Source organism: Eleutherodactylus coqui, chromosome 12 (genome assembly GCF_035609145.1).
Source record: "Eleutherodactylus coqui strain aEleCoq1 chromosome 12, aEleCoq1.hap1, whole genome shotgun sequence".
NCBI classification, from domain to species: Eukaryota; Metazoa; Chordata; class Amphibia; order Anura; family Eleutherodactylidae; genus Eleutherodactylus; species Eleutherodactylus coqui.
Window position 1 is genome coordinate 39004446 of NC_089848.1, and position 18099 is coordinate 39022544.

The 18099-nt window shown below is 46.0% G+C and overlaps 1 protein-coding gene across 2 annotated transcripts in view; it reads left to right on the forward strand.

Annotated features, from left to right (window-relative positions):
• HUS1 (HUS1 checkpoint clamp component) overlaps positions 1 to 18099 on the forward strand; it is a 52711-nt gene that overhangs the window by 22458 nt on the left and 12154 nt on the right. For both annotated transcript variants that reach the window (XM_066585023.1, XM_066585022.1), the window contains exons 4-5: positions 4365 to 4472; positions 8664 to 8738. In XM_066585023.1, coding sequence (XP_066441120.1) covers positions 4365 to 4472; positions 8664 to 8738 — 183 coding nt within the window. The remainder of the gene's footprint in view (positions 1 to 4364; positions 4473 to 8663; positions 8739 to 18099) is intronic.

The following is an 18099-nucleotide window of genomic DNA, read 5'->3' on the forward strand; positions in this document are numbered from 1 at the left end:
GCCTGATAGCTTGTGGCTGCTGAGCTTTGCCTATGGCCATATGATCCGCCTTTGAACTTATAGCCTCTAGGCTCTGTCAATGACCCGTTTACTCCTCCTTTGTGCTGGGCCGCTGCCGGTGGCGTCTGATTTTGACTGGTGATCTTTAGTGGGAAGATAATGGAGGAAGCTTCCTTTTCCTCCTCGAACACCTTCAGTTCGGTATCTATGGTAAAGAATACCTTTGTAAACCTGAGTTAAGGGCTCGTGTCCATGACTGCGCTTCACTGTATGTTAGGCATGCGATGCTGCATGGTAAATGGAGTTAATGAAAGTCAATGGACTTTCAATAAGCGCTGCACATCGGCGTGTGGACGCTGCCTGTAGATACGCACAAGCAGTAGATTGCAGCATGCTCTAGTTCTTTGTGTAGCACGCAGCATGAGCCCTATGCACTTTTACGGGCAGTGTATGATACGCTGTCCATACGAAATACATTGCATATGGGTGTCGTTTTCATACGCATCCGCACTCTGAAACAGAGCGGGGAATTTAAAAAAAAAAAGTAATGCTGCACATGTTTATGAGGTCGTGGGGATGCGCAGGGCACACACCGCCATTCGTGGTCTCTGCTGGCAGAGCGTAGGTTTACAAAATGGGTGGACCCGTAGTGTTTTACTCATACGCCCGTGGGCAGGAGCCAGACTGTTCTGACGATTGCATAAGAACTAGATAATAGATGGTGGCTGCAATTTACCTCCGATGGGGAATTTTTATCTAAGATTTTTTTTTCCTGAAGCTGCATCGTTATGTGGAGAAGTTCTAGGACACCTTTACGCTTTAGGCTGGGTTCACACGGGACGGATTTGCTGTGGAATTTCCGTGCAGATTGTCCGCACGGAAATTCCGCACGCGGCTCCTAATCCCGGCAAAGAATCTCGTCCACACGCTGCAGCCAATCCAATGCAGCCAAACTGCAGAAACGGCCATGTGGCGCGGAAATTAAAGACGCAGCTTGTTTTTTGGGGGGTTTTTTCGCAGCAGTCTCTCTCTCTATGGAGAGAGTTGGCAGCAACAGAGATGCAGGCAGCAAAGCAGCTCCAAAAACCCGCCGCTGCGGTTTTTCAGCGAAATTCTTGCAGGTTTTTGGTGCGGTTTATCCGTGAGAATTCTGCTGGAAATCCGTCCCGTGTGAACCCAGCCTTATAGTTCAGCAGGGCATCTTCCTGACATTACAGTGGTTGGTACCGACCACAGATGCCAGTCTCCTCAGATGGGGAGCGACGTTGCACAACTTCACAATGCAGAGGAAGTGGGCGGTACAGGAGTCGTCGCTCGCAATAAATGTGTTGGAATTTCAGGCCATACTTCTGTCGCTCCGTCACTTTGAGCAACTGCTGTTGGGGTTCCCAGTCTGTGTCCAAACACACAACGTGATGGTTGTGGCATACGTAAATCATCAAGGTGGAACCTGCAGCTCAGCAGTCATGGAGAGAGCACAAAATAATGTTAGCATGGGCGGAAACGCACTTCTCAGCGATCTCAGTGATCTCGGTGGTCCACATACCAGGCTTGGACAACTTGGATAGCTGACTTCTTAAGCAGTCTATCTGGGATAATGGGAACTCCACCCTTATATCTGTCAAGACCTGTGCCACAGATGGGGTCAGGGTCTCCCAGACATCAACCTGATGCAAGCCAGAATCAATTGCAAGATTTCAACCTTTATGTCCAGGTCAAAGGATCGAGCCCAGGTGATAGTCGCTTTCTTGATTCACTAGACTGACTTCAAGTTCCCCTACATATTTCCCCTGTTTCCGCTTATTCCTTGTCTTCTCAAGAAGATCAAACAGGAAAGTCTTCACTGGTATTCGAGGCTCCGGACTGGCCTTGACTCATACGGTATATGGACCTACTCGACATACTCATCAACTCTCTGTAGCGCCTTCCACTTCGAGATGATCTTCTTTTGCAGGGACCCCTCTTCCACTCAAGTTTAGTCACGCTTCGTTTAATGGTGTGGCAGTTGGAGCAACAATACTGAGAGATCAGGGTTTTACTGAACCTGTCAGCCAGACTATGATGAAAGCTAGGAAATCCTCCTCTTCTTGGGTTTACTACTGGGTCTGGAAAGCTTTCTTCCTCTGGTGTGACCAGCATGGTTTTCACCCCATGTGTTTTTCTCTTTCTCGACTACCTTCTTTTCTCCAGGCATGTCTAGACATGGGCTTGGGCCTCAGCTCCATAAAAGGACAGATATCAGCCATGTCCATCCTTTTCCAGTGCCCTTTGGCATGGAAAGCAGCCATCCAAACGTTCATACAAGGAGATGGCCATGCCGCTCCTTATCATTCTCCGGTTCTGCCTTAGGACCTTAACATGGTCCTAGATGCATTTCAATCATGTCCCTTCGAACATATGCAAGACATCCCAGCTTGCCTTTTGGCATATAAAGTGGCATTTTTGGTGTCTGTAATCTCCATTCACCAAATCTCAGAGCTCGCAGCTCTTTCGGCCAAGCCTCCCTTCACTGTGCCCACCTACCTAACAAAAGTGGTATTTTCAATCCACATCAATTACCATCCTTCTGCCCAGAAAACTCGCGTTTGGTTCGTGTTCTAAGAACCTATTTGACTCAGATTTCCACTTTCAGGCGTTCTGACGCCGTTGTCGTGATTTCAGCATGGAAAAGAAAAATAAATTCCTTGCGCTCCTGGTGGATGGAAGATGAGAAATAAAATGTAGTCCACTTACTTCATAGATAGATGGATAGAGATATATATACTCGTGTTTGTATATATAGGTTGACAAACGTGTTTAAGGGGTACAACATATAGATTTAATTTATATTTGGAAGGTTGGGGGGGAATGTGCCGCTAAATGTACCTTATACCCAGAAGCGGGGTGTCCCACAGGAATTGCAGAATTCAACCATGTTTTCTTGCTAGAATGGATAAAATGGGCCGCGGTGATGCAATTCACCCAATGTGGTTGGCGCATCACAGAAGGGTGTGTGCAGCACGCCGACCACGGGCCCCCGAAAACCCATGGCTCGTGTGGAAAAACTATGGTGCCAAAGCACCGTTTAACCAATATGGACAGAAAGCGCACGGCCTCCCGGTGAGGTGACCGCGGAGTGGAAGTGTCCCATACACAAAACCGCAAACAGGAAGTGCACCTCCTGTTCCTGGTCAAGTGACTAGGTTGCTGTGTGACATAAGGGCCCTTTCAGTGAACAGTGACACACTTCATATTTGCGGTTACGTAACCAGGACACTTCCGATCCGTGGTCATGTCGCCAGCAGGCTGTGCGCTTCCATCTCATGCAGTTGTGGGATCTCGGGGCCCGTGGTTGCACGGCTGGTGTACTGCACACTCCCGTACGTGGCGCATGCCGTTTGTGTGAATTGCATCACCGTGACCCATTTTCCTCATTCCAGTGGGAAAACGTTGAATTTGGTGATTCCCACGGGATTCCCTGCTTCCGAGGGCTCCAACCGTTTGTACATTTAACCAGCTAAACTGATGGAGGGGTTTTGCCCCAAAATGTGTTTTTCTATGCCGGCTATTCACGTTATTTAATAAAGTAGAAGTTTCATCACCTTCTGTATTCATCTATATTTGGAGTGTTGCACCAAACCACCAGTTTTTCTGGTGAGTCTCACAGGGCTGTCTTGATTTTGTGGACTCGATTCGAAGTCTCCAGTATTACATAAATGCCAGCTTAAAGGAGTTCTGTCAGAAAAAAAAAATTCATACATGTGCCTTACAGGGCCGGTCACCAGGAAGCTGCTGCTCTTCTCTTGTCCCTCCGCCAGCCATCCGATCGCAGGGCAGAAGCTGGCAAAGTTCCAGCTTCCACCCCTGCTCCGATCGGGTCAGTGGTCGAAGCATCACAAGTGACGCGTCGCCCACTGATTGGCCTGGCCGCATCTAACCTCTGCCGTCCTCAGAGAGTCGATGGCAAGTGCGCATGCGTCCCCCTTCCCGGCGTGCTTGCGCACTTGCCGTGGATTCTCCGAGGACGGCAGAGGATAGGCACTGCCAGGTCGACGAGAGTGCGCTTGCGTGTGTAGGAGCTGTTGGAGCCGACCCCTCACGCGCCAGGTAAACAGCGGAGAGAAGAACAACAACAGGATTAGGTGAGTTAGCTTTGTTTTTGTTTTTTTCATTCTTTTCTTTTTACAGCTTACACTCTACAGGGATGCAGGGGAGTATACATTATTATTTTTTTTATTTTACTTACAGAACCCCCTTTAAAGTTTAGATTAGTGTCTTCACTTCATAAATGTGGCCTTCAATCTCTGCCTCGCTTTTTTGGCTTACTAGAGAAATATACGAACACGACATCAGGAGAAATTTACTTTTTTTTGTTTGCTTTTTAGCCGTCACTTTCAAGCACAAGTCGTTTTGTCACACATGACATTCCTGTGAGTGTTATCCCTAGAAGGCTGTGGAATGACTTTAAGGAGCCTACTGTACCAGACTTCGATGTAAGTATCACACAATGAAGATGATCAGATTTCAACACGTTCCCTGCCAAGGGGCATGTTTCATACATCCTGGCAGAGAAGCACTGCGGTAGCCAAGAATATATGTACTGTGTCTCTGCTACCAGTGGCTCTATCCATGCTGACTGAGGGGACACGCTGGGTTGCAACCAGACCTGTGATCTTAGGCTTGTTTTAAAGCTAAGACCCTACCTGCCTTCTAGCCCGAGCAGGTGGGAGTGTGAGCTATATACACTCGTAGCTCTCACTTCAAGCCATGCTACTAATGATACTATTTCAGGCTAGGTTGTAACTGGAGCCGAAGATTTATGATTCAGTCATTTTTTTAATTCATTTTTTTCAATTTTTTAAGGAAAGTGTAGATATTATGGCATATAGTAAATAAAAAAGACCACTCTAAACAGAAAAAGAAATATTAATGGCTTACAGGCCATCGTGACAAACACCTTTCTATTACTAAAAAACACAAACAAAATATGTAACAGCACGTGAAGCCCCAAGACCAGCATTTTAGAATATAACTTTTACGTTAATGTTAATAAGTGATATGGGTCTAAAATTACAGCTAACAGAAGGGTCCTTACCTGGTTTTGGGATAACCGATATATGTGCTTGTAAAGCCTTGGCTGGGAATGGACAACTTCATGAAAAGGCATTAACCAGAAAATGGGTCAAATGTTCATTCACCCCGTGCCCTATAAAATCTGTGAGTGCAACTATCTGGCCCGGGGCATTTGAAGGTCTTTTATCACCATTGTAACCTCTTCTATATCGAAGTTCCTATCTAACTCAGATGCCCCATCCTCAGGGAAAGGACTCAGGACATAGTGATCAAGATAGGCCCCTGATGGGTTGTTGCTCTAAAGGATTGGACCGTTCAGCACATGGATGTATATTGTACAATTTATTATAATACTGGCGGAATTCTTCTAGGGGTCTCCGACATAGAATGTACTAGACCAATCCTGGGGAGTGAATAGAGAACGAGTGTGACTGTGGCAATCGAAGATGGAGTGCCCTAGCCAACCATTTACTGCTGTATTCAAAATACCCTCTATGGACTTTGTCTCTCTGACACAGGGACCTCTGATCCAAAATGTTTAAGAACCCTTGCCTAAGGGAAGAAATCTCCGCTTGTAAGGAGTGGGAGGGCGTAGTTTTGTTAACAGAGTTGTCAGTTTTTGGGATCTTTCTTTTTTCAACCTGGCCCCAAAGGATATAAATATACCCCAAAGGATACACTTTAACACCTCCCACGGAATAGGGGCATTAGTAATATTGGATTCATTGATGGCAACATATTCTTTTATACTGTAGCTGTGCGTATATCTATTAAATAGAGGGCGTCTACAACAAACTGTCATTGAGGCGACATGAGAAACACCTAGTCTAATCTCCAAGCCCAGCTAAACCATACATTGGGGTGTGGTCTGACCAGAGGAACACATCCACAGAGCTTCATGGATTGCAGTCTAATAACTTGTGGGAAAATAAAGATATGATCGATACAATTGTAACTATTGTAGTTGAAGAACCTTTTCTATATCCAACCATTTCAATGCCACTAGATGCCTTGAGTCGTGCGAATGCTGATGGGGAGAACGAGGCCCTACATGATGAAGAATCTAGTGCTGAACCAAAAACGAAGTTAAAATCCCCTCCCTCGACAGTAGTGGACCCTTCAGAGAATGCAGCCAAGGCATGTAGTATTGGGGAGCCAAAGGAAACTTGAGCCTGACTAGGGAAATAGACAATAGCAACTGTTAATACAGAGTCGCCAATTTCCAGGAACAAAAATCTACCATCTGGATCATATGTGGAGTCAATAAAATTATATTGATGAGACTTATGAAAGGCTATGGACACTCCATGTCTTTTAAATGGGTGAGGGCAATGATGCCATTTTACTTAGTATGGAGATGAGTCTTTAGGAATGTTGGAACAAAAATAGGTTTCCTGAAATAGTGCAATCGTTACCCATTTTTATGGAGACTGTATAGAATCTGCCTCTGTTTTTTGGGTTTGTTCAGGCCTCTAGTATAAGTGCAAAATGTTAAAGGCACCATAGGTGAGAGATTGAGTGGGCACCCAGGTAAGGGTAATCGGCATGTCTTGGTTACCCCTCTGAGACCCAGGGAGAAACGGGAAGAAAGAGAGGAATTTAGGGTTGCAGACTGTATAAAAAACAAAGACAGAGAATGCAGAGGAGGTATAGGCAGAAAAGTATGGTAAATCAAGTCCCATCATTAAATATAGACTAGTGTCTCGGCAACACATTGTGCTGCTGTCCCTAACTGGAAAGAGGAAAGCAGGGAACACATCACTACTTATACCTTAAGAAAAACCAGCATCTGTGGTATTGACGGCCAAGTGAATGTCTGACGGACAAGAAGCAACTTATCAACAGTCAACAAAGTCCCCAAACGTAGGTCAAGAGCTCCCCAGTGGGGGAGCAACTTCATGTAGGTGGTTTGGGTGAGCCTCTTGCCATTGAGTCTGTGGACCCAGAGCTCTATAGATGCAATCTATTTCAATAAGTCTGTCTGCATGTTTCTGCAGAAGATCACCCAAAAATTTGCTGAGCCTATTTTTCTAACGGAGGTGGCAATATATCATCCCTGAGACCACGGGTGTGAAGATTGTATCGCCTGTAGCGGTTTTCCAGATGGTCTGGATGGGAAGGAATCTCACAATTTGTATCGATTTGCTTCTGTATGGCATGTCTGTTTTAGTAGTGTACGGCGTGGTGAGAGGTCAGCGCTATTTGGGCTGTGGCGGACACTCAGTCCGATGAGAGGGCAATCCTATAAAAGTCCTCAATATCTCCTCTGCACCTTCTGCTGCTGTGTTGTCTGGGTCTCTGTGCCCCATCTCTCTTGTGGGGGTGGCGAACAGCATCCAGAGAGGTCCGAGGGCTGTTGCAATAACCGGGTGTTCAGGAGCTCGGAGGCATTGTTGCTTACTGCACCTTAGGCTGGCCACTTCCCCCAGAGCCTTGGGTTTAACCCCTTAAGGAACAGGTTGTTTTGTACCTTAAGGACCAGACACTTTTTAGGACTTTTACCCATGTGGTGATTTTACTGCTCCATTTTTTTTTTCCTTTAGCTACCAAAATTATTTTTGCTGCGGTTTTTTTTTTCCGTGACATATAGGACTATTTTTTTAATATCTTTTTCACTGACTTTTTTTCCCGTTTTTTAGTTTTATTGGGGGTTAAATGCTAAAAAAAATGATTTTTTTTTTTTAATTTATAGGTTTTTTTTTAAATTCTTTTTATATTTACACTAAAATAAAGTATGGAAATGGATTCCTCTATTTGTTTCGGACGTTTTGATATATAGTATGTATGGTTTTGGCTTACAGGGCGCATACGGCGACAGTTTTTGTTGGCGTCTGCTTTGTGTTCTCTTTCTTATGTATATATTGTTTACTTCTGTAATATTGTTTTACTTAGTAAAAAACATAATTACATACATATCTATGTCCCCCATGACGTCATATAAGACCTCTGGGGGACATTCACTTTTTTTTTTTTTTTACTTTATTTGACATTTTCCCACTGTAGCTGGGGCGTCCATAGGATCCCCAGTTACAGGGCAACGCAACCCCTGTGGTAACATTAGTCACCTGCAGAGCTGCCAGGGTCTAGTCTGACCCTCCAGCTCTGCATAGCAGGGAATCCCGGGAGGTCACATGACCCCCCACCCCCTTCCTCCTGGGCTCCCATAGTGAAAGTACTTCTTACTTTCACTTTGCCCAGACAATGCTCATTGAGCACTGGATATTGGGGAAGCAGAAGGCAGGAAGGGTTAAAAACCCCTCCTGCCTTCTGCTCCGGGTTGTCAGCTGTCACTAACAACTGATAACCCATTCCTGCCTCTGACTGATTGCAGAGCCAGGAGGCTTAGAGCACCGCTGTATTTTTACTATCGGGGGTCATCTAAGCCCAGGACCAGCCGCCGTATATGTGTGTGTATGTATGTATACACACACACACACACACACACACACACACACACACACACACACAGTGGCTGGTCCTAAATGGGTTAAGACAAGACTGTCAAATGTGACCCTTGAATGCAAAATGTTTGGGGACCCATATACAGTATATATATTAACTAGGCTGTGTTTTATTTTCTTATTGGTTTGTGTTTCTCTGTGTTCATGCAGGTCAGCATATATTTACCTCCAATAAAAACTATGAAGAACGTTGTGGAAAGAATGAAAAATTTAAGCAATTTCATAGTAAGTATCTTTTTTTTTTTCCCCCTTCCTCTTTCTACTTGTGACTTATGCTTGAGGCTTTTTCTTTAGGGCTCATTCCCACATGCGTTGTGGGATGCGCCTGCAGATGTACGCCACGGGAGCACAGTGTTTAAAAATGCGATGGTGCCTGCGGGTGATTGTGGATTTCCTTGGTCTCCATTAATATGCTATGTTAATGGAGGACCCCCACCCTGCGCAGCTTGAATCTATGGCAAATGGAACATGTCACGATTTATTTCCTGCAGCCGAATTCCGCAACTGAGCATTGGCAGGCAGAAAGCTATTAGGTTCAATAGAACCTAATCCCTGCGGGAAATGCAGCTGAAACCCATCCGTGGGCTCCCTTATACTCCCCGCACACACTAAACTGGACTGGATACACTTTGAGCCTTCGGCTCAGTTGTATGACCCTAGAAGTTGTAAACCATTTTGTATTCGGACAGTATTTCGTTAAATGGATATCCATTCTATATAACATTCCTAATGCTAGAATTCTCCTAGTTGAATTATTTTCTCCTTCTTGTAATGTCAATAGCAGATCTCTCCCAGGATGCCCCCTGTCACCTCTCATTTGCAATAGCTCTTGAACCCTAAGCATTATTAATTAGACAAGACCCAGAATTTCAAGGCATAACAACAGGTGCCAGGGAAGACCCAATAGGATTATATGCTACTGATAAGCTCTTGCTTCTTTCCAACCAAGATATTCTTCACCATATGCTATATCAGTCATTGACAAATTCGGAAGCTTCTCCAGCTTACTTATGGACAGGCGGAAATCTATGTTTATGCCTCTAAGAGAAAATGGTTGGATAATGGGAGAAGTACAAAAAATAAGGAGCATCCATCCCCAGAGACTGTCAATATTCCTATCCTCTCAACATGACCTCCCTACTTCCCTTCTTCAGAGGAAAATTTACAGTATGCAGCTTACTTCGCGTATCTGTTGCCAGTATAATAAACCTCATTAACCCGTTAAGTGGTGAATTTTAATTTATTTTTTATTTTGAAAAACCGATTTTAGAATGTTTGTTGTCTAGAATAGCATTTATCTGAATTTAGAAACAATTCTGTCATTCACCGGTCCTAATATGTACTGTCCTGTAAAGAGGACGCTGCCACCTAATGTGCAAGAATTGTATCAATCACAGGTCTTTCATTTAGGAAATCTTTTTATTACAATACTTACATATATTCAAAAATAGACATAAATAAACTTACTATATATATATCAGAAAAAGCTTATTTATGAAATTTCGGGAAACGTGTACATAAGGTAACATCACATCTTGTACAGAAAGTCAGAGGTTTTCCTTTGCAGTTTTCAAACAGACACCGTCTTTGCTTTTCTCTTTTTCCAATCAGCTGTCCTTTTCCATCAAACCTCACACTATCTAAAGGCCCATTTACACACACAGATAATTCTTCCAAAAATTGAAAGATCAGCGATAGTTTTGCATAAAGTACAAATAGGTACTAATTGCTATTAGTACTTTATCAGCTTCATTTGCATGCAAATGAGCTTCTGGGGGCTGTTGCAGAACTCAGCAGGAGGTCTGAGCTCTGTAATTAGCTCAATTGTTCAGCCAGGGGCTGCTAAGAGAAACCAATGTAATCTCAAGCTCTCCATGGAGAATTCAACACCATGGACAGCAGACACAGCCTGAGGTCCTGCTTATCAGCTGCTCTGCTGAACAATAGTTTAAGTGGAACTGAAACCAGAAAACTGAAAGATGGGCACATTTAGACAATTATAATTGCCATATTTTGAGCAATAATTCTCGTGCCTAAAAGGTCCTTACTAGGGATGAGCGAGTATACTCGCTAAGGCACTACTCGCTCGAGTAATGTGCCTTAGCCGAGTATTTCCCTGCTCGTCCCTAAAGATTCAGGGGCCGCCACAGCTGACAGGTGAGTTGCGGCGGGGAGCGGGCGGGAGAGAGTGAGAGAGAGATCTCCCCTCCGTTCCTCCCCGCTCTCCCCCGCAGCTCCCCGCGCCGGCCCCCGAATCTTTCGGGACGAGTGGGGAGATACTCGGCTAAGGCACATTACTCGAGCGAGTAGTGCCTTAGCGAGTATACTCGCTCATCCCTAGTCCTTACTGTTTTTGCCCTAGAAGATTGTGTGGCCATTGGCCGACCAATACTGTGTCGCGCATTGACTCCAAGTTTGAGGTAGGTGATGGGCGATATATTGTCTGACATCTTTGACACTTTTCTGATCAGTTGATACCTTATTGTAGATGATAAAGGCATTGATCACAGCCATATTGATACTTCTAGTAATGAGAGGCCAATACCCTTTCTCCCCCCGTATAGCTATAGAATGCTTTTCTATTAACCAGTCATGCCTATCCACTCCTCCCATAAACTGGCTGTAATGCGTAATCCTCGCCGATTGTTGCACATCTACTTTGTCTTTTTGTCCCTTGCCATGCCTCGACACTAATGCTAACGGTGCAATCCTATCACAACTAGATGCCACTGAAACACATTTGTCGTCTTTCCACTTTAGAATGGATGTTTGATTTTTGCTATTGAAATATAAATGGTACCACATAGTAGCCGCGTCCCCTTCATAGGACAGCAAGTTGAGTTGCATGGAATGTTGAGGATTTTTTTTTCTTTTTTTAGCATATTTTCTATATTTCCTCTCAGAATATATTAATGTGCAAAGTAATAATGAAAATGTTACTTACTGCTGAACAACAAAATCTGAAGACTTGATGACGAGACAAAATCACACAAGGTTACTGAATAGAAACTCCCAGCAAACGGACTTGTTATGGTCAACTGCAGCCAACCTCAGATGATCGTGTCCCGACATACCGCTCGGTGTCAGATCCAGAAAAATATGATGAAACGTGCGCAGACATGAGCAGTGATTGTCCTATAAACAGGACGCTGCCACCTTAAGGGTTAAAATGATGATTCTGCTGAAACGCCTCTGTAGCTTGGAACACACTGGAGTTATAATATCACAGCAATTCTTCAATACAACAAATTCCTTATGTCCTTTTATGTAGAGGAACTGTAGACATAGAATTCAATCTAAACCCTACGAAGTCCCAAAGACTTAGAGGTACGGCTTTACCGGACTCTAAACTATATTATATTGCAGGACAGCTACGATATGTAAAACATTGGGAACCGAATGAACCCCTTCCCAATGCAGAACACTACTTGGTACACAACCCCAATATTCCATCGTCTGTTTAAGAAAATAAAAGAACCTACAACAGATCTCCTCTACCCCTCCATAAACGGCAATTCAGATATGGGACTTGGCTAAAATGAAGTGACAGGATATCAAGAATTGCATCTGAAACTCCCTTATGGAATAACCGAGGCCTCCCCACCTTAAAGCCCCTGACTGAATATTAAGCTGAGCATAGAGTAACCTCATTAACACACTGATTACTTATTCTAAAACCCCTTTGTACTCATTGAACGGATACAACAAATGTACCGTGTTTACCTGAAAATAGGACCCTGTCTTATATTATTTTTTGTCCCATGAGGCACAGTGTCTTATTTTAGGAGGGAGGCTTATACTCACATGGTCCGCGGCGTCCTGATGCCTCGCGATAGTCTCTGGCGGCGCTGCAGCAAACTGCAGTGTTCTTCCCATCTGACATCTCCGCTTTGAATACCCCGCCTCCAGCAAAGCGAGCACTGTGATTGGATCGAGCGCCAGTCAATCACAGCCAGCACTCGATGAGCCAATCACAGCCATTCAGTGATGTTATTCACTGAGTGCTTGCGATTGGCTTATCGAGCGCAGGCAATGATTGGCTGACGCTCGATGAGCCAATCACAGCCCCGTCATCAGCAAGAAGCTGAGATGTCAGACGGAGAAGATATTGCAGTTTGCCGCAGCAACCTCGGAGACCATTGCGAGGCATCGGGACGCCGCGGACCACGTGAGTATAAGCCTCCCTCCTAAAAACAGACACTGTGCCTCTTATGGCGCAGAATCTACCTCTCCTCTATGTGTATATACTGAGGAGAATCCACCTCCCCTCTATGTGTGTGTATATATACTGAGGAGAATCCACCTCCCCTCTATGTGTGTATATATACCGAGGAGGATCCACCTCCCCTCTATGTGTGTATATATACCGAGGAGGATCCACCTCCCCTCTATGTGTGTATATATACCGAGGAGGATCCACCTCCCCTCTATGTGTGTATATATACCGAGGAGGATCCACCTCCCCTCTATGTGTGTATATATACCGAGGAGGATCCACCTCCCCTCTATGTGTGTATATATACCGAGGAGGATCCACCTCCCCTCTATGTGTGTATATATACCGAGGAGGATCCACCTCCCCTCTGTGTATATATACCGAGGAGGATCCACCTCCCCTCTGTGTATATATACCGAGGAGGATCCACCTCCCCTCTGTGTGTATATACACCGAGGAGGATCCACCTCCCCTCTGTGTGTATATACACCGAGGAGGATCCACCTCCCCTCTGTGTGTATATACACCGAGGAGGATCCACCTCCCCTCTGTGTGTATATACACCGAGGAGGATCCACCTCCCCTCTGTGTGTATATACACCGAGGAGGATCCACCTCCCCTCTGTGTGTATATACACCGAGGAGGATCCACCTCCCCTCTGTGTGTATATACACCGAGGAGGATCCACCTCCCCTCTGTGTGTATATACACCGAGGAGGATCCACCTCCCCTCTGTGTGTATATACACCGAGGAGGATCCACCTCCCCTCTGTGTGTATATACACCGAGGAGGATCCACCTCCCCTCTGTGTGTATATACTGAGGAGAATATAACTGAAAGGCTGTAAAGTATAGGGAAGCATCCATGGACTGCAGGTATGGAGAATACTTTTAAGACTAAGAGGGGGCTGGAACCTCCAGTCTGGGGGTAAATTTGCATAAAAAGGTGTTACCTTTAAGGGTCTAAAGTGAGTAGAGTGGGAGGGGTGGCACATTCTGCAGAGGGACATCGGTACATGCAGTCTGATGAGAATCTAACGCTCCTCTATGTGTATACATATTTTATTCCTCGGTTCCTCTGAAGTAACCATAACTTCATAACATTTTCTGTGCGAACAACACGTAAAAGAAAATTGATGACATCCTTCAGGAAATAACTTCCCAATCTCAGACTAGCCCTGACCCTAGTCTTGTCAGCACTGCATCTAGCTCCTGCTCACTGTCTGTACTCAGACCAGCGACTGAGGAAGAAGTCTCCAAATTGCTCTTCTCTGCTCGCCCCACCACCTGCGCTAGCGACCCCCTCCCCTCACACCTCCTCCGTTCCTTCTCCCCAGTGGTCATCTCCCATCTCACCACTATATTCAACCTCTCTCTGACCTCTGGCATCTTTCCCTCTTCTTTCAAACACGCCATCATATCCCCACTGCTAAAGAAGCCGACTCTGGACGCGACTGATGCTGCCAACTACCGACCCATCTCAAACCTCCCCTTCATCTCCAAACTACTAGAACGGCTGGTTTACTCCCGCCTTGTAAGCTACCTATCAGAGCACTCTCTCCTAGACCCCTACAGTCTGGCTTTCGACCTCAACACTCAACAGAAACTGCTCTTACAAGGGTATCCAATGACCTACTGACAGCCAAATCGAGGGGCGACTACTCCCTACTGATCCTCCTCGACCTCTCCGCAGCATTTGACACTGTTGACCACAAACTCCTCCTCAGTATGCTACGCTCCATTGGCCTAAAGGATACTGCCCTCTCCTGGTTCTCTTCCTACCTATCTGACCACTCTTTCAGTGTCTCCTTTGCTGGCTCTACCTCCCCTCCTCTTCCCCTTGCTGTTGGGGTCCCCCAGGGCTCTGTCCTCGGCCCCCTTCTTTTCTCTATCTACACAGCCCCTATTGGACAAACCATCAGGAGATTTGGCCTCCAATACCACCTGTATGCTGATGACACCCAGCTATACACCTCTTCCCGTGACATCTCTGCACCTTTACTCCAAAATATCACTAACTGTCTGTCCGCTGTCTCTAACACTATGTCCTCTCTCTACCTAAAACTAAACCTCTCTAAAACTGACCTGCTGGTATTTCCACCCTCCACTAACCGACCTCCTCCTGACATCTCCATCTCAGTGTGTGGCGCCACCATAACTCCTAGACAACATGCCCGCTGCCTTGGAGTCCTACTTGATTCTGATCTCTTTTACCCCCTACATCCAATCTCTGGCCCGAACATGTCAGCTGCACCTCAAGAACATCGCAAGAATCCGCTGTTTTCTCACTGTGGACACGCTAAAAACGCTTACTGTTGCCCTCATCCACTCCCGGCTCGATTATTGCAACTCGTTGCTGATCGGCCTCCCCTGCACCAGACTCTACCCTCTCCGATTCATCCTGAATGCGGCAGCCAGGCTCATCTTCCTGTCCAGCCGCTACTCGGACGCCTCTGCCCTGTGCCGGTCACTGCACTGGCTGCCCGTTAAATACAGAATTCAATTTAAACTCGCCACCTTCATCCACAAAGCCCTCCACAGTGCAGCGCCCCCCCTATATCGCCTTCCTCATCTGAATCCATCAACCAGCCCGGGCTCTCCGCTCTGCTAACGAAACCAGATTGAGCGCCCCTTTAATTCGAACTTCTCATTCCCGCCTCCAAGACTTCTCCAGAGCAGCACCGGTCCTCTGGAACGCACTACCAAAGGCTACCCGAGCAATCCAGGCCTCGCAGAACTTCAGGCGTGCTCTAAGAATGCACCTCTTCAGGGAGGCATACCGAATTCCCTAAACAAACCCCTCTGTACTCCGCCTGATAACATGCTCCCTGACCTACTGACTGCAACCCCTGCTAGCCATCATAAACCGCTCCTGCAGTCATACTGTTTCTGCCGTCACACGGCCAAATGTCTGACCATTGTCTGTGTATAGCATCCCTCACTCTCCACCTCGCCATACCGTGCACATCTCCAGCCCCTTTACCTTCTGTATCACCCCATTACTTGTAGTATGTAAGCTCGTTGGAGCAGGACCCGCACCCCTATTGTTTCCATCAATTGATTACTTTGTAACCGTGGTTCTGTAATGTTTGTACTTTTGTCTTTCTGTATCCCCCGTCTATGTAAGCGCTGCGGAATACGTTGGCGCTATACAAATAAAGATTATTATTATTATTAAACACCTGCACCAAGTTAACTCAGGCGAAGCCTGGTATATCAGCTAGTCAAATAATATAACCTCCTTAAATCTAATTAATGTTCATGAAACCAATATTTATATCTATAATAACCACCTCTCTTATGTCATCATTCCCAAACTCTTGAAATGTCTCCCCCCTCTTACAAGAAACTATGTATTTTATGACTCATCTCTGTAATACCTTACTTTAGAATATTACACCTATCACACGTACTGACCATGTAATACATTGTAACTGTAACTGATTATATTAACCCTTTCCAATCCAATTATTTTTTCACAACCATTCTCCCCAGCTCCAAATAAATTGGAGCTGGGGAGAATGGATGAAAAAAAAAATACACTGAACTGACAGAGTTAAGGAGGGTGTAGGTGCTCACTGCACCGTAGGGGGACATGTTTAAAAACCCTTTCTGCCTTCTCCTCAGGGGTCCGTGATGAGGATCAGTGCAGGAGTGCATCTGCACCCGATGTGTCTGATGATCGGGTGAAGATGCACTCCTGCACTGCAGTGTTGGGCCTGTCCCGACATTGGAGCTGTGGAGGAAAATGATGATGTCGGGGCAGGCCCGACATTGGATTGGAAAGGATTAATGGTCTTATTCCTCAATAAAATGAGTTGGGGCATTTGGATCTGATTGGAGGAGAGCATTTGATTCCATGAAAATCTTATCAAACTCCGTTTCCATTTCTTTTAGATCACAGGTTTTGAGAAATCTCCGGACTATCCCCTTATTGAGAAATATATGGCTAGTTTCTAGCTATGACAAGTACCTGATGATGACTTGTTTTCCCTGCTGGCTTGGTTGCTTGTAGATTATACTTATTGTATGCTCATTTTCCCCCAGTCGTCTCCACGACAGCACCAATTGAGATTGCCTCCTCCTGATAGGACAGGAACAAACTGAGAGGTTAAAAGCTCCCCCCCTTCCCCACTTTCCTCAGTGTCTTCCTGTCCTGCCAGGAGGCAGGATCTCTGAGAGGAGCTGGTGGAGAAGCCAGCCAGGATTACTTACAGGCGGATCGGAAGGCAGTGGCTCACCCTGTCCTCCCTTCCCAGCCAGACGACTCCCGGGACGCCACATGGGGTGGTAACCCCCGGGCCAGGTTCCTCCCGCGGCGGCCCATGGGGGGTACAAAGCGGGAGCCTCAGTCCCCCTCGTCCTCCCTGCAGAAGTTACAGCGCGACGCTCCAGGAAGCCCTCCGACGGCGGGGGGGCGGGGCGCCGCGTCACATGCCCAGCGCGATGACGTCATCGCATCTGCATCAGGAGCGGAGGGGGCGGGGCTTAGCGCAGGAGCGCGAAAATTTAAAAAAAATAGGAACCTGAGAGAAGCCAGAACAAACCAGCACTACAGGTCGCAGGGTGTCTGCAACACCGGTATAGTAATGAGTGCTCCAGCCCCAGAGACAGCTGAAACCTCAGCCTCAGCGGCCGTAAGTAGCCAGTGCGGCAAAAAATACAATGCAATTATCCAGTGTATTGTGTATGGAAAATTGCATATTTACCTGCAAAAAATACAATGCAAATATCCAGTGTATTGTGTATGGAAAATTGCATATGTACCCGCAAAAATACAATGCAAATATCCAGTGTATTGTGTATGGAAAATTGCATACTTACCCACAAAAAATGCTTTATTTGTCAGGGGGATATAAAAAGACATCACCCCCAGAACAAAACTCAGAAAATGCGCGGATTGCGGGATAAAACTGCCAGCTACGTACCAGAGGCCTCTATGCAAGGCATGCGTAGCTAGGCTAGTTAAAGAGGAATCAGGAGGACGTTAGGAAGCTGGTGAAAGAAGAGGTAGATCAGCCCTAACGTCACAGCTGGCGCCGCCAGCGAAACGCCAGAAAAGGGCGTATGTTCCTGACGAGCCTTCCGACTCAGAGAGTTCCATCGGTCGGTGCAAGAGGAACAGGCGGCCGAGGAGTCCTCAGATTAGGAGGACTACAAAAAATACTTATTCCATCAGGACGACTTAATGGAATTGATTAAGTCAGTCAGGGCTACCCTAAAAATGGAAGAGCCCAGAGAACCACGTACCCTACAAGATGAGATATTTCGGGGACTAGGGGAGAGGCGCAAGCATACCTTCCCTGTCCACAAGAATATCACCAAAATAATCCAAAAAGAGTGGAGGACGCCGCACAGTTAAAAGATCC